This window comes from Oncorhynchus mykiss, chromosome 27, assembly GCF_013265735.2.
Source record: "Oncorhynchus mykiss isolate Arlee chromosome 27, USDA_OmykA_1.1, whole genome shotgun sequence".
Lineage (NCBI taxonomy): Eukaryota > Metazoa > Chordata > Actinopteri > Salmoniformes > Salmonidae > Oncorhynchus > Oncorhynchus mykiss.
The window spans coordinates 49,742,874-49,765,354 of NC_048591.1; the positions used below are offsets into that span (position 1 = coordinate 49,742,874).

The window sequence follows — 22,481 nt, forward strand, 5'->3', positions numbered from 1 at the left end:
GTATGAGGACACCTCTTCATACACTATATATACAGCAGTATGTGGACACAACTTCACAATATACAGCAGTATGTGATCACCATTTCAAATGAGTAGATTTGGCTTTTTCAGGCACATCATTGCTGACAGGTGTATCAAACCAAGCATACAGCCATGCCATCGCCATAGACAAATATTGTCACTAGAATGACCCGTACTGAAGTGCTGAGTGACTTTCAACGTTTCAAACAAGTCAGTTAGTCAAATTGACTTTCAACGCCACCTTTCCAACAAGTCAGTTAGTCAAATTGACTTTCAACGCCACCTTTCCAACAAGTCAGTTAGTCAAATTGACTTTCAACGTTTCAAACAAGTCAGTTAGTCAAATTGACTTTCAACGCCACCTTTCCAACAAGTCAGTTAGTCAAATTGACTTTCAACGCCACCTTTCCAACAAGTCAGTTAGCCAAATTGACTTTCAACGGCACCTTTCCAACAAGTCAGTTAGCCAAATTGACTTTCAACGCCACCTTTCCAACAAGTCAGTTAGTCAAATTGACTTTCAACGCCACCTTTCCAACAAGTCAGTTAGCCAAATTGACTTTCAACGCCACCTTTCCAACAAGTCAGTTAGCCAAATTGACTTTCAACGCCACCTTTCCAACAAGTCAGTTAGTCAAATTGACTTTCAACGCCACCTTTCCAACAAGTCAGTTAGTCAAATTGACTTTCAACGCCACCTTTCCAACAAGTCAGTTAGTCAAATTGACTTTCAACGCCACCTTTCCAACAAGTCAGTTAGTCAAATTGACTTTCAACGCCACCTTTCCAACAAGTCAGTTAGTCAAATTGACTTTCAACGTTTCAAACAAGTCAAATTGACTTTCAACGCCACCTTTCCAACAAGTTAGTTAGTCAAATTTCGCCCTGCTAGAGCTGCCCCCCAGGCAACTGTAAGTGCTGTTATTGTTAAGTGGAAATGTCTTGGAGCAACAACGGCTCTGCCACAAAGTGGTAGGCTACAGAACGGGACCGCAGAGTGCCGAAGCGCGTACCGTAAAAAGCGTCGGTCCTCGGTTGTAACACTCCCTACCGAGTTCCAAACTGCCTCTGGAAGCAAAGTCAGCACAATAACTGTTTCTCGGGAGCTTCATGAAATGGGTTTCCATGTTCAAGCTTCAGCACACAAACCTACGATCACCATGTGCAATGCCAAGTATCGGCTGGAGTGGTGTAAAGCTTGCCGCCATTGACCTCTGGAGCAGTGGAAACGCGTTCTCTGGAGTGATGAACCACACTTCATAAACTGACAGTCCGACGGATTAATCTGGGTTTCATGCATAGGGCCAACTGTAAAGTTTGGTGGAGGAAGAATAATATCTGGGGCTGTTTTTCATGGTTCGGGATAGGCCCCTTAGTTCCAGTGAAGGGAAATCTTCACACGACAGCAATAAATTAAATGTATTTATAAATCCCTTTTTATATCAGCCGATGTCACAACATGCTATACAGAAACCCAGCCTAAAACCCCAAACAGCAAGCAATGCAATGACATTCTAGACAATTCTGTGCTTCCAACTTTGTGAAACAGCTTGGGGAAGTCCTTTTCCTGTTTCCACATGACAATGCCCCCAGGGCACAAGGTGAGGTCCATACAGAAATGGTTTGTCCAGATCAGTGTGGAAGAACTTGACTGGCCTGCACAGAGCCCTGAACTCAACCCCATCAAACACCTTTGGGATGAATTGGAACGCTGACTGCGAGCCAGGCCTAATCGCCCAACATCAGTGCCCGACCTCACTAATGCTCTTGTGGCTGAATGGAAGCAAGTCCCCTCAGCAATGTTCCAACATCTAGTGGAAAGGCTTCCCAGAAGAGTGGAGGCTGTTATAGCAGCAAAGGTGGGACCAGCTCCATATTAATGCCCATGGTTTTGGAATGAAGTGTATGTAGTGTAGTATGTAGTGTATGTAGTGTGTAGTGTATATTCTATATTGTAGTGTATATGTAGTGTAGTATGTAGTGTATGTAGTGTGTAGTGTATATTCTATATTGTAGTGTATATGTAGTGTATATTCTATATTGTTGTCATTATGTATGTAGCCTTCTTTAAGGGGATCATTAGGATACCGTTGAAAGTAAGAAGGTCCTTTTAGTGGGAGTTAACTTCTTCTTTGGTAAGTAGGAAACACACACACACGGACACACAGACCGAGGAGTTACCTGCTTCTTTAGTCCGGACCCCTCTGGATGGGGCACTGGGGTCTCCTGTCCCGATAGCGTTACTGGCCACCACCCTGAACTCATAGTCCACCCAGGGGTTGAGCTCCACAGCCATGGCTGACTCCATGTCCCCTGTCACTGGCTCTGGGTCTGGAGAGGACGGAGGGAGAGGAGAGATATAGATATACAGAATAGATATACAGAATAGATATAGATACACAGAATAGATATATATATATATATATATATATATATATATATACACAGAATAGATATAGATATACAGAATAGATATAGAAAAACAGAATAGATATATAGAATAGATATAGATATACAGAATAGATATAGATATACATAATAGATATACTGTAAGAGGGTGCCCATGGTTACGGATTTAGGGTTGTACCTGGTTGGTTCCTTGATCATTTGTGTGAGATTGAGGGCATCTAGTTTAGATTGTAGGATGGCCGGGGTGTTAAGCATTTCCCAGTTTAGGTCACCTAACAGTACGAAGTCTGAAGATATTGTGTCCAGGGCACAGCTGGGGGCTGAGGGGGGTCTATAACAAGCAGCAACGGTGAGAGACTTATTTATAGAAAGGTGTATTTTTAAAAGTACAAGCTCTAATTGTTTGGGCACAGAACTGGATAGTTTGACAGAATTCTGCAGGTTATCTCTGCAGTAGATTGTTTATTTATTTTCCCTTTTGTACTTTAACCATTTGCACATCGTTACAACACTGTATATATACACATACGCGAATCTGACCATCAACCCATGTAAGATAAAACCGCGACTCGGCAGTGAAGAGCACTTTTTGCCAGTCCTGGCTGGTCCAGAGACGGTGGGTGTGTGCCCATAGTCAACGTTGTTACCGGTTATGTCTGGTGAGGACCTTCCTACAACAGGTCTACAAGTCCTCAGTCCAGCCTCTCTCAGCCTATTGTGGACAGTCTGAGCACTGATGGAGGGATTGTGCTTTCCTTGTGTAACTCAGGCAGTTGTTGTTGCTATCCTGTACCTGTCCCGCAGGTGTGATGTTTGGATGTACCGATCCTGTGCAGGTGTTGTTACACGTGGTCTGCCACTGCGAAGACGATCAGCTGTCCGTCCTGTCTCCCTGTAGGGCTGTCTTAGGCATCTCACAGTACGGACATTGCAATTTATTACCCTGGCCACATCTGCAGTCCTCATGCCTCCTTGCAGCATGGCTAAGGCATGTTCACGCAGATGAGCAGGTACCCTGGGCATCTTTATGTTGGTGTTTTTCAGAGTCAGTAGGAAGGCCTCTTTAGTGTCCTAAGTTTTCATAACTGTGACCTTAATTGCCTTTTGTCTGTAAGCAGTTAGTGTCTTAACGACCGTTCCACAGGTGCATGTTCATTCATTGTTTATGGTTCATTGAACAAGCATGGGAAATAATGTTTAAACCCTTTACAATGAAGATCTGTGAAGTTATTTGGATTTTTACGAATTGTCTTTGAAAGACAGGGTCCTGAAAAAAGGATGTTTCTTTCTTTGCTGAGTTTACAATTACATCTTGGTACATTTAATGTAACCTCTTACATTAAATGTACTACCAGCATATCTACTTCCTCCCATTCCCCATGTCTTCAGATAACTGCCCAGAACTCTGTTCTTATTAAGTCTCCCATTCCCCATGTCTTCAGATAACTGCCCAGAACTCTGTTCTTATCAAGTCTCCCATTCCCCATGTCTTCAGATAACTGCCCAGAACTCTGTTCTTATCAAGTCTCCCATTCCCCATGTCTTCAGATAACTGCCCAGAACTCTTTTCTTATCAAGTCTCCCATTCCCCATGTCTTCAGATAACTGCCCAGAACTCTGTTCTCATCAAGTCTCCCATTCCCCATGTCTTCAGATAACTGCTCAGAACTCTGTACTTATTAAGTCTCCCATTCCCCATGTCTTCAGATCACTGTTCTTATCAAGTCTCCCATTCCCCATGTCTTCAGATCACTGTTCTTATCAAGTCTCCCATTCCCCATGTCTTCAGATCACTGCCCAGAACTCTGTTCTTATTAAGTCTCCCATTCCCCATGTCTTCAGATCACTGTTCTTATCAAGTCTCCCATTCCCCATGTCTTCAGATCACTGTTCTTATCAAGTCTCCCATTCCCCATGTCTTCAGATCACTGCCCAGAACTCTGTTCTTATCAAGTCTCCCATTCCCCATGTCTTCAGATCACTGTTCTTATTAAGGCTCCCATTCCCCATGTCTTCAGATCACTGCCCAGAACTACTGTCTCTGTGTTCTTATCATTAACACCAGGGCACTCTGTCAAGCTGACTGCTCTTCAAACACTTGCTGTTAACTCTGTTTGAAGGAAGAAGTACAATGTGTCCCAAATGGCATCCTATCACCCATATAGTACACTGCTTTAAAACCAGAACCCTAAGGGTCTGATCAAAAGTTGTGCAGTATATTAGGGAATAGGGTTCCGTGTGTAATTCAACCCTACAGCTAGCTTAAAGCTCTCTTTCCCTGTGTGCTAATCTGAACAAGTTCACCACTTTCCACATGCATCACTGGGACTAATTGTCTTTCCTTCAAATAGGGTGCTATAGGGCTCTAGTCTAAAGTAGTGCACTACGTAGGGAATCGGGTGCTATAGGGCTCTAGTCTAAAGTAGTGCACTACGTAGGGAATAGGGTGCTATAGGGCTCTAGCCTAAAGTAGTGCACTATGTAGGGAATAGGGTGCCATTTGGGCGACAACCATTGTGAATCATTCTACATCTATGGACATGATTCATTATGGAGCTCTAAACTTTTCTATTATTCGTATCCTCTGTACGCACACAGCAGCAGCGGAACAGATTACACCTACTGAGTCGGCAGTCTTCCTTTGACATTAACAGATCATTATAGATGGGTATTACTGTCAAGATACGGGAAAATGAAGCCATTTAAATGGGAACAGCTCAGTAAAAATCCTGTGGTTTTCTCACTGCCACCTCAGGAATTAGCTTTGACCTTAAAAGATACAGGTTCATTTTCTGTTAACCTTTTGACATAATTCTGAGGGTAATTTAAACCACTGACATTTCATTTTGAGCTGAACATACTTTTTTTATTAAGTTCTGTTGAACAACAGCCAAGTTTTAAACAGAACATAAGAGTTAGAATGAATACATAACAGTTCAACTATATTCAGGGTGGCCCTGACTGGAGAAACTCAGCTGAAGGACGAGAGGTGTTGAGTTGAGCTCTTTGTCGTCTAACAGATGCCTGCACCTCCAACAGCTTGTCTCCAGTCAGGGCCACCCTGAATCTGCAGCTAGTCTCCAGTCAGGGCCACCCTGAATCTGCAGCTAGTCTCCAGTCAGGGCCACCCTGAATCTACAGCTAGTCTCCAGTCAGGGCCACCCTGAATCTACAGCTAGTCTCCAGTCAGGGCCACCCTGAATCTACAGCTAGTCTCCAGTCAGGGCCACCCTGAATCTGCAGCTAGTCTCCAGTCAGGGCCACCCTGAATCTACAGCTAGTCTCCAGTCAGGGCCACCCTGAATCTACAGCTAGTCTCCAGTCAGGGCCACCCTGAATCTGCAGCTAGTCTCCAGTCAGGGCCACCCTGAATCTGCAGCTAGTCTCAGTCAGGGTCACCCTGAATCTGCAGCTAGTCTCCAGTCAGGGCCACCCTGAATCTGCAGCTAGTCTCCAGTCAGGGCCACCCTGAATCTGCAGCTAGTCTCCAGTCAGGGCCACCCTGAATCTACAGCTAGTCTCCAGTCAGGGCCACCCTGAATCTACAGCTAGTCTCCAGTCAGGGCCACCCTGAATCTACAGCTAGTCTCCAGTCAGGGCCACCCTGAATCTGCAGCTAGTCTCCAGTCAGGGCCACCCTGAATCTACAGTTGGAGGCAATAGATCCTCTATGCAACTTAACATCTCTGGCGTAAAACAAACAGGACAGCATCCATACCTGTCCTGAGGGTCTGCCAGCCCAGGGAGAAGGGGCTCCGGGCCTGGAGATTGTAGCTGCTGATGGGGCTGTGGTTGTCCACCCCTCCACTCCACGACAGGGTGGCTGTAGTGTCCTTGATCTCCTCTACTATCACCACACCAGGGGGTCCTGGGGGGCCTAGAGAGAGAGAGAGAGAGAGAGAGGGGTCAAAAGGAAGAGATTCCCAAACCTTCCATAACAAAGCCATCATCTACAGAGAGGAGAAGAGGAGAGGAGAAGAGTCCCCTAAGCAAGCTGGTCCTGGGGCTCTGTTCACAAACACAAACAGACCCCACAGAGCCCCAGGACAGCAACACAATTAGACCCAACCAAATCATGAGAAAACAAAAAGAGAATTACTTGACACATTGGAAAGAATTAACAAAAAAACAGACTAGAATGCTATTTGGCCCTAAACCGAGAGTACACAGCAGTAGAATACCTGACCACTGTGACTGACCCAAACTTAAGGAAAGCTTTGACTATGTACAGACCCAGTGAGAATAGCCTTGCTATTGAGAAATGCCGCCGTAGACAGACCTGGCTCTCAAGAGACGGCAGGTTATGTGCACACTGCCCACAAAATGAGGTGGAAACTGAGCGGCACTCCCTAACCTCCTGCCCAATGTATGACCATATTAGAGACACATATTTCCTTCAGATTACACAGACCCACAAAGAATTCGAAATTGTATAATTGTATATTATCTACTTCACTTGCTTTGGCAATGTTAACATGTTTCCCATTCCAATCAAGCCCCTTGAATTGAATTGAATTGAAGTAAATAGAAAGAGAGAGAGAGAGAGAGAGAGAGAGAGAGAGAGAGAGAGAGAGAGGGAGATAGGCAGAGATAGATGCAGAGAGAGATAGAGAGAAAGACAGTGAGAGGTAGAGAGACAATGAGAGAAAGAGAGAGAGAGTGTGTGAGGGGAAGACAGAAAGAGTGGAAGACAGAGAGAGATAGAGAGAGAGAGAGAGAGAGAGAGAGAGAGGCAGAGAGAGAGAAGCAGAGAGAGAGAGGCAGAGAGAGAGTGGCAGAGAGAGAGAGAGGCAGAGAGAGAGAGAGAGAGAGGCAGAGAGAGAGAGAGAGAAGCAGAGAGAGGCAGAGAGAGAGAGGGAGAGAGGCAGAGAGAGATGCAGAGAGAGATAGAGAGAGGCAGAGAGAGAGAGAGAGAGAGAGCGAGAGAGAGCGAGAGAGAGAGAGAGAGAGGCAGAGAGAGATAGAGAGAAAGACAGTGAGAGGTAGAGAGACAGTGAGAGAAAGAGAGAGAGAGTGTGTGAGGGGAAGACAGAGAGAGTGGAAGACAGAGAGAGATAGAGAGAGAGAGAGAGAGAGAGAGAGAGGCAGAGAGAGAGAAGCAGAGAGAGAGAGGCAGAGAGAGAGTGGCAGAGAGAGAGAGAGGCAGAGAGAGAGAGAGAGAGAGGCAGAGAGAGAGAGAGAGAAGCAGAGAGAGAGAGAGGCAGAGAGAGGCAGAGAGAGAGAGGGAGAGAGGCAGAGAGAGATGCAGAGAGAGATAGAGAGAGGCAGAGAGAGAGAGAGAGAGAGAGCGAGAGAGAGAGAGAGGCAGAGAGCAATAGAGAGAAAGACAGTGAGAGGTAGAGAGACAGTGAGAGAAAGAGAGAGAGAGTGTGTGAGGGGAAGACAGAAAGAGTGGAAGACAGAGAGAGATAGAGAGAGAGAGAGAGAGAGAGAGAGAGAGAGGCAGAGAGAGAGAAGCAGAGAGAGAGAGGCAGAGAGAGAGTGGCAGAGAGAGAGAGAGAGGCAGAGAGAGAGAGAGAGAGAGGCAGAGAGAGAGAGAGAGAAGCAGAGAGAGAGAGAGGCAGAGAGAGGCAGAGAGAGAGAGGGAGAGAGGCAGAGAGAGATGCAGAGAGAGATAGAGAGAGGCAGAGAGAGAGAGAGAGAGAGAGCGAGAGTGAGAGAGATGCAGAGAGCAATAGAGAGAAAGACAGTGAGAGGTAGAGAGACAGTGAGAGAAAGAGAGAGAGTGTGTGAGGGGAAGACAGAAATAGTGGAAGACAGATAGAGAGAGAGAGAGAGAGAGAGAGAGAGGCAGAGAGAGAGAGAAGCAGAGAGAGAGAGGCAGAGAGAGAGAGGCAGAGAGAGAGAGATAGAGAGAGAGACAGTGAGAGAAAGAGAGAGAGAGAGAGTGTGAGGGGAAGACAGAGAGAGAGATAGCCAATGCCAATACCATGTACCAGATGCTCAGCAGGCTCTGCTCACACTTACTGGCCTGAGGCCATACCACGACCAACAACATTGGACACTTTATGGAACAAAAAGCCTTCACTATATCATCCTGGAATATGCAAGGCCTGAGGTCATCCGCCTTTGGCCTAAAGAGCAGGAACCCAGACTTCACCAAAGAAATCGGTAATACAGACATTGTCATCCTGCAAGAAACCTGGTATAGAGGAGACGGACCCACTGGTTGCCCTCTAGGTTACAGAGACCTGGTAGTCCCATCCACCAAACTACCAGGTGTGAAACAGGGAAGGGACTCAGGGGGTATGGTAATTTGGTATAGAGCAGACCTAATTTACTCCGTTAAATTAATCAAAACAGGAACATTTTATATTTGGCTAGAAATTCAAAAGGAAATTATCTTAACAGAGAAAAATGTCCTCCTGTGTGCTACCTATATCCCCCCACTAGAATCCCCATACTTTAATGAAGACAGCTTCTTCATCCTGGTGGGGGAAATCAATCATTTCCAGGCCCAGGGACATGTCTGTGGCGACCTAAATGCCAGAACCGGACAAGAATCTGACACCCTCAGCACACAGGGGGACAAACACCTGCCTACAGGTGACAGCATTCCCTCCCACATATGCCCCCCTAGGCACAACTATGACAACATAACAAACAAAAACGGGTCACAACTCCTGCAGCTCTGTCGCACGCTGGGTCTGTACATAGTCAATGGTAGGCTTCGACGGGACTCCTATGGTAGGTACACCTATAGCTCATCTCTTGGCAGTAGTACTGTAGACTACTTTATCACCGACCTCAACCCAGAGTCTCTCAGAGCGTTCACAGTCAGCCCACTGACACCCCTATCAGACCACAGCAAAATCACAGTCCACTTGAACAGAGCAATACCCAATCACGAGGCATCAAAGCCAAAGGAACTGAGGAACATTAAGAAATGCTATAGATGGAAGGAATGCAGTTTGGAAACCTACCAAAAAACAATTAGGCAACAACAAATTCAATCCCTTCTAGACAATTTCCTGGGTAAAATGTTTCACTGCAATAGTGAAGGTGTAAACTTGGCAGTAGAAAATCTTAACAGTATATTTATCAGCTATATCAGCTTCCTTATCAAATCTAAAAATCTCAAATAGAAAACCGAAGAAAATGAACAACAATGACAAATGGTTTGATGAAGAATGCAAAAATCTAAGAAAGAAATTGAGAAACCTGTCCAACCAAAAACATAGAGACCCGGAAAACCTGAGTCTACGCCTTCACTATGGTGAATCACTAAAACAATACAGAAATACACTACGGAAAAAGAAGGAAGAGCACGTCAGAAATCAGCTCAATATAATTGAAGAATCCATAGACTCTAACCACTTCTGGGAAAATTGGAAAACACTAAACAAACAACAAAACAAAGAACTATCTATCCAAAATGGAGATGTATGGGTAAACCACTTCTCCAATCTTTTTGGCTCAATAACAAAGAATAAAGAGCAAAAACATATACATGATCAATTACAAATCTTAGAATCAACTATTAAGGACTACCAGAACCCACTGGATTCTCCAATTACCTTGAACGAGTTACAGGACAAAATAAAAACCCTCCAACCCAAAAAGGCCTGTGGTGTTGATTGTATCCTTAATGAAATGATCAAATATACAGACAACAAATTCCAATTGGCTATACTAAAACTCTTTAACATTATCCTTAGCTCTGGCATCTTCCCCAATATTTGGAACCAAGGACTGATCACCCCAATCCACAAAAGTGGAGACAAATTTGACCCCAATAACTGCCGTGGAATATGCGTCAACAGTAACCTTGGGAAAATCCTCTGCATTATCATTAACAGCAGACTCGTACATTTCCTCAACGAAAACAATGTACTGAGCAAATGTCAAATTGGCTTTTTACCAAATTACCGTACAACAGAACATGTATTCACCCTGCACACCCTAATTGACAACCAAACAAACCAAAACAAAGGCAAAGTCTTCTCATGCTTTGTTGATTTCAAAAAAGTCTTTGACTCAATTTGGCATGAGGGTCTGCTATACAAATTGATGGAAAGTGGTATTGGGGGTAAAACATACGACATTATAAAATCCATGTACACAAACAACAAGTGTGCGGTTAAAATTGGCAAAAAACACACACATTTCTTCACACAGGGTCGTGGGGTGAGACAGGGATGCAGCTTAAGCCCCACCATCTTCAACATATATATCAACAAATTGGCGAGGGCACTAGAAAAGTCTGCAGCACCCGGCCTCACCCTGCTAGAATCTGAAGTCAAATGTCTACTGTTTGCTGATGCTCTGGTGCTTCTGTCACCCACCAAGGAGGGCCTACAGCAGCACCTAGATCTTCTGCACAGATTCTGTCAGACCTGGGCCCTGACAGTAAATCTCAGTTTAACCAAAATAATGGTGTTCCAAAAAAGGTCCAGTCGCCAGGACCACAAATACAAATTCCATCTAGACACTGTTGCCTTAGAGCACACAAAAAACTATACATACCTTGGCCTAAACATCAGCGCCACAGGTAACCTCCACAAAGCTGTGAACGATCTGAGAGACAAGGCAAGAAGGGCATTCTATGCCATCAAAAGGAACATACATTTCAACATACCAATTAGGATCTGGCTAAAAATACTTGAATCTGTCATAGAGCCCATTGCTCTTTAAAGTTGTGAGGTCTGGGGTCCGCTCACCAACCAAGACTTCACAAAATGGGACAAACACCAAATTGAGACTCTGTATACAGAATTCTGCAAAAATATCTTCAGTGTACAACGTAAAACACCAAATAATGCATGCAGAGCAGAGTTAGGCCGATACCCACTAATGATCAAAATCCAGAAAAGAGCTGTTAAATTTTACAACCACCTAAAAGGAAGTGATTCCCAAACCTTCCATAACAAAGCCATCACCTACAGAGAGATGAACCTGGAGAAGAGTCCCCTAAGCAAGCTGGTCCTGGGGCTCTGTTCACAAACACAAACAGACCCTACAGAGCCCCAGGACAACAGCACAATTAGACCCAACCAAATCATGAGAAAACAAAAAGATAATTACTTGACACAATGGAAAGAATTAACAAAAAAACAGAGCAAACTAGAATGCTATTTGGCCCTAAACAGAGAGTACAAAGTGGCAGAATACCTGTCTACTGTGACTGACCCAAACTTAAGGAAAACTTTGACTATGTACAGATTTAGTGAGTATAGCCTTGCTATTGAGAAAGGCCGCCGTAGACAGACCTGGCTCTCAAGAGAAGACAGGCTATGTGCACACTGCCCACAAAATGAGGTGGAAACTGAGCTGCACTTCCTAACCTCCTGTCCAACGTATGACCATATTAGAGATACATATTTCCCTCAGATTACACAGATCCACAAAGAATTCGAAAACAAATCCAATTTTGATAAACTCCCATATCTACTGGGGGAAATTCCACAGTGTGCCATCACAGCAACAAGATTTGTGACCTGTTGCCACAAGAAAAGGGCAACCAGTGAAGAACAAACACCATTGTAAATACAACCCATATTTATGCTTATTTAAAAAAATTGAAAACAGCTGCAGCTTCACTCACACACATTATTATTATTATTATTTTGTCATCTAGCAGACACTCTCATCCAGAGCAATTTACAGTAGCAAACAGGGTTAAGTGTCTTGCTCAAGGGCACATCAACCTATTTTTCACCTAGTCGGCTTGGGGATTTAAACCAACAACCGTTCTGTTACTGGACCAACCCACGATCCACCCACAGACAGAGTGAAGGAGAGAACAGGAGGACCCGTGAGGACAGCTGGTCCAATGATAACCAAAAGGTTGAGTGTTCCACAGAAGGGACCATTAAAGGGTCGGTTTAAAAGGTACATTTGCATTCCGAGGAGGGATATTAATATGCATTCAGTGTCGCCATGAGAACCAGCCGGTGTGATTCTGAAGTCTATTGAGAGGAGAGCCATGTGTGTCGTGGTGGGTTTAATAAGTAGATTGAATGGTGGAGAATATATAATGGAGGATTCAGATTCTGGATTTAGAGTAGCTCAGGCAGGACAACCCATCTCATCATCCAATCCCATGACCCCCCCCCCCCCCCCCCCCACCACCCCCACCACACACACACACACACACACACACACACACACACACACACACACACACCACACACATGCAAACACACACACACACACACACACACACCTCCTTTATCCCACCTCCTCCATCCCTCCACCTCCATCCCTCCTCCTCCATCCCTCCACCTCCATCCCTCCTCCTCCATCCCTCCTCCTCCATCCCTCCTCCTCCATCCCTCCTCCTCCATCCCTCCTCCTCCATCCCTCCACCTCCATCCCTCCTCCTCCATCCCTCCTCCTCCATCCCTCCTCATCCTTCAATATGAAAGGGGCATTTCAGCGTCATGCCAATCACCTGTCTAGAGCTCAAAGCCGACAGCCCTCCATGGGTGATGTAACAAGGGGGCAAACCAGTGATCCATATCACAGCCCTCCGTGGGTGATGTAACAAGGGGGAAACCAGTGATCCGTATCACAGCCCTCCGTGGGTGATGTAACAAGGGGGCAACCAGTGATCCGTATCACAGCCCTCCGTGGGTGATGTAACAAGGGGGCAACCAGTGATCCATATCACAGCCCTCCGTGGGTGATGTAAAAAGGGGGTAACCAGTGATCCGTATCACAGCCCTCCGTGGGTGATGTAAAAAGGGGGCAACCAGTGATCCATATCACAGCCCTCCGTGGGTGATGTAACAAGGGGGCAACCAGTGATCCATTTCACAGCCCTCCGTGGGTGATGTAACAAGGGGCAACCAGTGAAGGGTTGAGTGATAGTATCAGGAGGGTTGAAGGTGTCTCCTAACCACAGATCTAATCTGCATCCCAAACGACACCCTAATAGTGCACTACTTTTGACCAGGGCTCATAGGGCTCTGTTAAAAAGTACCACACTACATAGGGAATAGGGTGCCATCAGTCCATTTCCCACCTTATCCATTAGAAGATGAAACAACATGTCTTGTCTGTTCACCCTCTGAACAGCACACAGACACAATCCATGTCTCAGTTGTCTCAAGGCTTAAACATCCTTATTTAACCGGTCTCCTCCCAATTATCTACACTGATTGGAGTGGATTTAACAGGTGACATCAATAAGGGATCATAACCTGGATTCGCCTGGTCTGTCTGTCATGGAAAGCATTCCTAATGTTTTGTTCACTCAGTGTATAGTGAATAGGGTGTAATTTAGGACACATCTTATCATAGATCTGTAGTTGAGGCCAGAGATAAGGAGCTCACCTCTAACGAGGACTTCAGCCTCAGCAAACACCGTGTCGGCGCTGGTCTGAGCCCGGCAGCCGTATTTCCCAGCATGCTTCAGCAGAATGCTTCTGATCATCAGATCCACCGTGGAGGACTGCTGTGTGACAAGTAGAGAGTCAACAACAACAAGTTAGTGTCTGTGATTACAGTATCTGTGTGACAAGTAGAGAGGGATTCAAAAACAACATCAAGTTAGTGTGTGTTTCCGTGCGTGTGTGTGTTTCCGTGCGTGTGTGTGTTTCCGTGTATGTGTTTCTGTGTCTGTGTGTGTTTCCGTGTGTGTGTTTCCGTGTCTGTGTGTGTTTCCGTGTGTGTGTGTGTTTCCGTGTGTGTGTATCTGTGTGTGTGTTTCAGTGTCTGTGTGTGTTTCCGTGTGAGTGTGTGTTTCTGTGTCTGTGTGTGCTAACTAATTAAAAATCTAAGTCCGACCTCTCTGTACTTGACACCTGAGAAATGCTTGTAACAACCTGTACTGGTCTCATACAGGCTTAAATAGATACTCGTCTTCTCCCTCTCTCTCTCCCTCAAACATCTTCTCCCTCTCTCTCTCCCTCAAACATCTTCTCCCTCTCTCTCTCCCTCAAACATCTTCTCCCTCTCTCTCTCCCTCAAACATCTTCTCCCTCTCTCTCTCCCTCAAACATCTTCTCTCTCTCTTGAAATGAGAAACGCCAAAGGCAAGACGGGAGAATCATTCAAGGTCTGCAGACATCTACTTAGCATGGAACCTGATTAAAATGGCATTCCATGAAGCAGCCAGAGGAATGTGTCTATAGGTTGTTGTCACTGCTAGTGCCTCTCGCTTCTCACCTCTCCCTCTCTACTCTCCCTATCTACTCTCCCTATCTACTCTCCCTCTCTACTCTCCCTCTCTACTCTCCCTCTCTACTCTCACTCTCTACTCTCACTCTCTACTCTCCCTCTCCACTCTCCCTCTGCCTCTCCCTCTCCACTCTCCCTCTCTACTCTCCCTCTCTACTCTCCCCTCTCCCTCTCTACTCTCCCTCTCTACTCTCCCTCTCACTCTCCCTCTCCACTCTCCCTCTCTACTCTCCCACTCCACTCTCTACTCTCCCTCTCTACTCTCCCTCTCTACTCTCCCTCTCTACTCTCTCTCTCTCCACTCTCCCTCTCTACTCTCCCCTCTCCCCTCTCCACTTTCCCACTCCTCTCTCCCTCTCCACTCTCCCACTCCCCTCTCCCTCTCTACTCTCCCTCTCTACACTCCCTCTCCACCACCACTCTACCTCTCCACTCTCCCACTCCCCTCTCCCTCTCTACTCTCCCTCTCCACTCTCCCACTCCCCTCTACTCTCCTTCTCTACCCTCCCTCTCCTTCTCCCCTCTCCCGCTCTACTCTCCCTCTCTACTCCCCCTCTCTACCCTCCAGGGGCGCCATACTACACTGGCTGACCCTGTAAAACAACACCTATCATACTACTATGACTGACCCTGTAAAACAACACCTATCATACAACTATGACTGACCCTGTAAAACAACACCTATCATACAACTATGACTGACCCTGTAAAACAACACCTATCATACTACTATGACTGACCCTGTAAAACAACACCTATCATACTACTATGACTGACCCTGTAAAACAACACCTATCATACAACTATGACTGACCCTGTAAAACAACACCTATCATACTACTATGACTGACCCTGTAAAACAACACCTATCATACTACTATGACTGACCCTGTAAAACAACACCTATCATACAACTATGACTGACCCTGTAAAACAACACCTATCATACTACTATGACTGACCCTGTAAAACAACACCTATCATACAATTATGACTGACCCTGTAAAACAACACCTATCATACAATTATGACTGACCCTGTAAAACAACACCTATCATACTACTATGACTGACCCTGTAAAACAACACCTATCACACTACTATGACTAACCCTGTAAAACAACACCTATCATACTACTATGACTGACCATGTAAAACAACACCTATCATACTACTATGACTGACCCTGGAAAACAACACCGATCATACTACTATGACTGACCCTGTAAAACAACACCTATCACACTACTATGACTGACCCTGTAAAAAAACACCTATCATACTACTATGACTGACCCTGTAAAACAACACCTATCATACAACTATGACTGACCCTGTAAAACAACACCTATCATACTACTATGACTGACCCTGTAAAAAAACACCTATCACACTAATATGACTGAGCCTGTAAAATAACACCTATCACACTACTATGACTGACCCTGTAAAACAACACATTACACTACTATGACTGACCCTGTTAAACGACACCTATCACACTACTATGACTGACCCTGTAAAACAACACCTATCATACTACTATGACTGACCCTGTAAAACAACACCTATCATACTACTATGACTGGCCGTGTAAAACAACACATTACACTGCACCTACCTGTATTTGTCTACCTAGCTGGAGAATGGGGGAGAGCATGGGTGGTATGCTGAGGAGAAGACAGGGCCTGTCTCTGCAGATACCTGGTAGTTGGCCAGGGACAGGGCCTGTCTCTGCAGATACCTGGTAGTTGGCCAGGGACAGGGCCTGTCTCTGCAGATACCTGGTAGTTGGCCAGGGACTGGGCCTGTCTCTGCAGATACCTGGTAGTTGGTCAGGGACAGGGCCTGTCTCTCCAGATACCTGGTAGTTGGCCAGGGACAGGGCCTGTCTCTCCAGATACCTGGTAGTTGGCCAGGGACAGGGCCTGTCTCTCCAGATACCTGGTAGTTGGCCAGGGACAGGGCCTGTCTCTCCAGAGTTATATCTGGTAGTTGGTCAGGGACAGGGCCTGTCTCTCCAGATACCTGGTAGTTGGCCAGGGACAGGGCCTTTCTCTCCAGATACCTGGTAGTGGCCAGGGACAGGGCCTGTCTCTCCAGATACCTGGTAGTTGGCCAGGGACAGGGCCTATCTCTCCAGAGTTATACCTGGTAGTTGGCCAGGAGCAGGGCCTGTCTCTCCAGAGTTTTACCTGGTAGTTGGCCAGGGGCAGGGCCTGTCTCTCTAGAGTTATACCTGGTAGTTGGCCAGGGGCAGGGCCTGTCTCTCTAGAGTTATACCTGGTAGTTGGCCAGGGACAGGGCCTGTCTCTCCAGATACCTGGTAGTTGGCCAGGGACAGGGCCTGTCTCTCCAGATACCTGGTAGTTGGCCAGGGACAGGGCCTGTCTCTCCAGATACCTGGTAGTTGGCCAGGGACAGGGCCTGTCTCTCCAGAGTTATGCCTGGTAGTTGGCCAGGGGCAGGGCCTGTCTCTCCAGAGTTATACCTGGTAGTTGGCCAGGGACAGGGCCTGTCTCTCCATAGTTATACCTGGTAGTTGGCCAGGGACAGGGCCTGTCTCTCTAGAGTTATACCTGGTAGTTGGCCAGGGGCAGGGCCTGTCTCTCTAGAGTTATACCTGGTAGTTGGCCAGGGACAGGGCCTGTCTCTCCAGATACCTGGTAGTTGGCCAGGGACAGGGCCTGTCTCTCCAGATACCTGGTAGTTGGCCAGGGACAGGGCCTGTCTCTCCAGATACCTGGTAGTTGGCCAGGGACAGGGCCTGTCTCTCCAGAGTTATGCCTGGTAGTTGGCCAGGGGCAGGGCCTGTCTCTCCAGAGTTATACCTGGTAGTTGGCCAGGGACAGGGCCTGTCTCTCCATAGTTATACCTGGTAGTTGGCCAGGGACAGGGCCTGTCTCTCCAGATACCTGGTAGTTGGCCAGGGACAGGGCCTGTCTCTCCAGATACCTGGTAGTTGGCCAGGGACAGGGCCTGTCTCTCCAGATACCTGGTAGTTGGCCAGGGACAGGGCCTGTCTCTCCAGAGTTATGCCTGGTAGTTGGCCAGGGGCAGGGCCTGTCTCTCCAGAGTTATACCTGGTAGTTGGCCAGGGACAGGGCCTGTCTCTCCATAGTTATACCTGGTAGTTGGCCAGGGACAGGGCCTGTCTCTCTAGAGTTATACCTGGTAGTTGGCCAGGGGCAGGGCCTGTCTCTCTAGAGTTATACCTGGTAGTTGGCCAGGGACAGGGCCTGTCTCTCCAGATACCTGGTAGTTGGCCAGGGACAGGGCCTGTCTCTCCAGATACCTGGTAGTTGGCCAGGGACAGGGCCTGTCTCTCCAGATACCTGGTAGTTGGCCAGGGACAGGGCCTGTCTCTCCAGAGTTATGCCTGGTAGTTGGCCAGGGGCAGGGCCTGTCTCTCCAGAGTTATACCTGGTAGTTGGCCAGGGACAGGGCCTGTCTCTCCATAGTTATACCTGGTAGTTGGCCAGGGACAGGGCCTGTCTCTCCAGATACCTGGTAGTTGGCCAGGGACAGGGCCTGTCTCTCCAGATACCTGGTTGTTGGCCAGGGACAGGGCCTGTCTCTCCAGAGTTATACCTGGTAGTTGGCCAGGGACAGGGCCTGTCTCTCCAGAGTTATACCTGGTAGTTGGCCAGGGACAGGGCCTGTCTCTCCAGAGTTATACCTGGTAGTTGGCCAGGGACAGGGACAACTGAGAAAGGGAATTGCAGTATTTGTTTTTCCAACAAAATTGGATCCTGTTCCCTATACATTGCATTGCTTTTTTGTCCATCAAAATGTAGAGCCTTATGTACCGAATGAGGAGAATAGGCAATCAGGTGCCATTGAGAGCCAGTGATGTGACCATAGATAGGAGTATTGACACGGTTCTGATCTCGACATAAACATCATCATCGTGTGTCACTGTCATATAGAAGCAGGAGAGAAGAAGCAACTGACATCAGACACAATGCTTTAGGTAATGATATGGTAGGTGATATATGGTGATATGGTATGGAATGGTAGGTGATGATGGTATGGTATGGAATGGTAGGTGATGATGGTATGGTATTGATATGGTATGCTTTAGGTAATAACATGATAAGCTGCATCCTACCTTTAGCATTAGTAGTTAGGTAAACGTGTCAGAAATGTAAATGCCAACTGTGCAAATGTTTTCTAATTAACGGAAAAGGGAAATGGGATATTTTGCCAATGAATCCCTTTTTCTACTTACCCAGAGCCAGATGCTGGTATAAAGGACCTCCCTTGCCTAGTTTCCTCCTGATTCAGCTCACACGAGCCTTGAACCCAGGACCTCTGCCTTGCTAGCACACATAACCGTCCTCCTGAAGCCTCTCGGCAGTCGTCACCATCGAAAAGTTAACCATTTGTTGGAGCAAGTGGTGAGTACGTTTCCCACATGTACAATCCAATCATTGTGCTTAATGCTAGTTGAACAACGAGACCGCCAAACTACCTTAACCTCCTTCAAACTGCACTGAGAGACATAACATGGTATCCTTGACTTCATCTGACTTTGGGTGAGCAGGAAAAGGGCTTGATTGCCAAAATCTTGCAGTATCCCTTTAAGTGAATACTGGTATCGATTCATTCAATATAATGATACACTGGTATATCAGCTCCTGTCAATCAGCCCCTCTTCTACATACATGTATATGCTCTTCAGCTTCCATTAACTTCTCTCCATCCACATTACCCTGTCAGAGTCTAACAAGGGGTTGATGCATTACCCTGTCAGAATCTAACCAAGGGTTGATGCATTACCCTGTCAGTCTAACCAAGGGGTTGAAACATTACCCTGTCAGTCTAACCAAGAGGTTAATGCATTACCCTGTCAGAGTCTACCAAGGTGTTGATGCATTACCCTGTCAGAGTCTAACAAGGGGTTAATGCATTACCATGTCAGAATCTAACCAAGGGTTGATGCATTACCCTGTCAGAGTCTAACCAAGGGGTTGAAACATTATCCTGTCAGAGTCTAACCAAGGGGTTGATGCATTACCCTGTCAGAGTCTAACAAGGGGTTAATGCATTATCATGTCAGAGTCTAACAAGGGGTTGATGCATTATCATGTCAGAGTCTACCAAGGGGTTGATGCATTACCCTGTCAGAGTCTAACCAAGGGGTTGAAACATTATCCTGTCAGAGTCTAACCAAGGGGTTGATGCATTACCCTGTCAGAGTCTAACCAAGGGGTTAATGCATTACCCTGTCAGAGTATAGCAAGGGGTTAATCCATTACCCTGTCAGAGTCTAACAATGGGTTAATGCATTATCATGTTGGAGTCTAACCAAGGGGTTAATGCATTACCATGTCAGAGTCTAACAAGGGGTTAATGCATTATCCTGTCAGAGTCTAACCAAGGGGTTGATGCATTACCCTGTCAGTCTTACCAAGGGGTTAATGCATTACCCTGTCAGAGTCTAACCAAGGGGTTGATGCATTACCCTGTCAGTCTAACCAAGGGGTTGAAACATTACCCTGTCAGTCTAACCAAGAGGTTAATGCATTACCCTGTCAGAGTCTACCAAGGTGTTGATGCATTACCCTGTCAGAGTCTAACCAAGGGGTTGAAACATTACCCTGTCAGTCTAACCAAGGGGTTAATGCATTACCCTGTAAGTCTAACCAAGGGGTTAATGCATTACCCTGGCAGAGTCTAGCAAGGGGTTAATGCATTACCCTGTCAGAGTCTAACGAAGGGGTTGATGCATTACCCTGTCATAGTCTAACCAAGGGGTTGATGCATTACCCTGTCAGTCTAACCAAGGGGTTGATGCATTACCCTGTCAGTCTAACCAAGGGGTTAATGCATTACCCTGTCAGTCTAACAAAGGGGTTGATGCATTACCCTGTCAGTCTAACCAAAGGGGTTGAAACATTACCCTGTCAGTCTAACCAAGGGGTTGATGTATTACCCTGTCAGTCTAACCAAGGGGTTGATGCATTACCCTGTCAGTCTAACCAAGGGGTTAATGCATTACCCTGTCAGTCTAACCAAGGGGTTAATGCATTACCCTGTCAGAGTCTAACAAGGGGTTAATGCATTACCCTGTCAGAGTCTAACAAGGGGTTAATGCATTACCCTGTCAGAGTCTAACCAAGGGGTTAATGCATTACCCTGTCAGAGTCTAACCAAGGGGTTAATGCATTATTTGTAAATTATATCAGGACAGGAGAAGAACAGGGAGATTCATCCTCATTAGTACAGAGATGAGAACAGGGAGATTCATCCCCATCAGGACAGGGATGAGAACGGGGAGATTCATCCTCATTAGTACAGAGAGGAGAACAGTGAGATTCATCCCCATCAGTACAGAGAGGAGAACAGGGAGATTCATCCCCATTAGGACAGGGATGAGAACAGGGAGATTCATCCCCATTAGTACAGGGAGGAGAACAGGGAGATTCATCCTCATTAGTACAGGGATGAGAACAGGGAGATTCATCCTCATTAGTACAGGGATTAGAACGGGGAGATTCATCCTCATTAGTACAGAGATGAGAACAGGGAGATCCATCCTCATTAGTACAGGGATGAGAACAGGGAGATTCATCCTCATTAGGACAGGGATGAGAACGGGGAGATTCATCCTCATTAGTACAGGGATGAGAACAGGGAGATTCATCCTCATTAGTACAGAGATGAGAACAGGGATATTCATCCTCATTAGTACAGGGATGAGAACAGGGAGATTCATCCCCATTAGGACAGGGATGAGAACAGGGAGATTCATCCCCATCAGGACAGGGATGAGAACAGGGAGATTCATCCTCATTAGTACAGGGATGAGAACAGGGAGATTCTTCCCCATCAGGACAGGGAGGAAAACAGGGAGATTCATCCCCATTAGGACAGGGATGATAAACCCTGATGGGGTGTGTGTATCAGAGAGGGAGAGACACGTGTTTATGTGTGTGTTTGTTTCTGAGAGAGTGTGTGTGCGTGTGTGCGTGGGGGGGGGTGGGGGGGGGGGGGGATTTACCCATTACTCCACTGTAGTCAATAGTTGAAGGCTGAATTTATCTCCTCATTTCAAGCCATCAGCCCTTTCAATCTTCTAGCTCGTTCCTCTCCACAATGTATCATACCAGTTGGAGGTGTAGAGGGAGAAAGAGAAGAGGTCTGAAACAACCTTGGTCTGTTCAGGTGGTGTGTTTGTCTGTGTTGTATATGTACACTGGGTGTGTGTTGTGATGAACATGTGTTCATTTGTGTGAATTAACGTATATTACTCACTCTCTCCTCTATTGCCTGCCTGCCTGCCTGCCTGCCTTACTGCCTGCCTGCCTTGCCTGACTGCCTGCCTTGCCTGCCTGCCTGCCTGCCTGCCTGCCTGACTGCCTGCCTGCCTGACTGCCTGCCTGCCTGACTGCCTGCCTGACTGCCTGCCTGCCTGCCTGCCTGCCTGCCTGCCTGCCTGCCTCCCGATACACATGACAGTGTGATTCACTGAGTCTCTGTGTTGCCGTTGATACACATGACAGTGTGATTCACTGAGTCTCTGTGTTGCCGTTGATACACATGACAGTGTGATTCACTGAGTCTCTGTGTTGCCGTTGATACACATGACAGTGTGATTCACTGAGTCTCTGTGTTGACGTTGATACACATGACAGTGTGATTCACTGAGTCTCTGTGTTGACGTTGATACACATGACAGTGTGATTCACTGAGTGACATACGGGGTTGTGTGACCTTCAGATGGATTGATTTTCATTGAAGGTTAACAAGACTTGGGTGCAATGAGCCGTGCCTAAAGTCAATAACTATAAAAACCCTTCAGACAACAGTGACTCTGGGTCGTCATTGTATTTAGGTGTTTGCATATGGCTCTTAGTATAGGAAAATACAGGCTACATTATCTTGACTCAATATAATGTCAGGAAAATATAGATTATTTTATTT

The 22,481-nt window shown here is 46.4% G+C and overlaps 1 protein-coding gene across 1 annotated transcript in view; it reads right to left on the reverse strand.

Annotated features, from left to right (window-relative positions):
• Positions 1–22,481, reverse strand: part of LOC110519322 (contactin-5) — a 560,400-nt gene that overhangs the window by 86,718 nt on the left and 451,201 nt on the right. The window contains exons 15-17 of the mRNA XM_036964829.1: positions 13,708–13,828; positions 6,149–6,307; positions 2,203–2,352 (exon numbers count right to left, since the gene is read on the reverse strand). Of these exons, the coding sequence (XP_036820724.1) occupies positions 2,203–2,352; positions 6,149–6,307; positions 13,708–13,828 (430 nt within the window). The remainder of the gene's footprint in view (positions 1–2,202; positions 2,353–6,148; positions 6,308–13,707; positions 13,829–22,481) is intronic.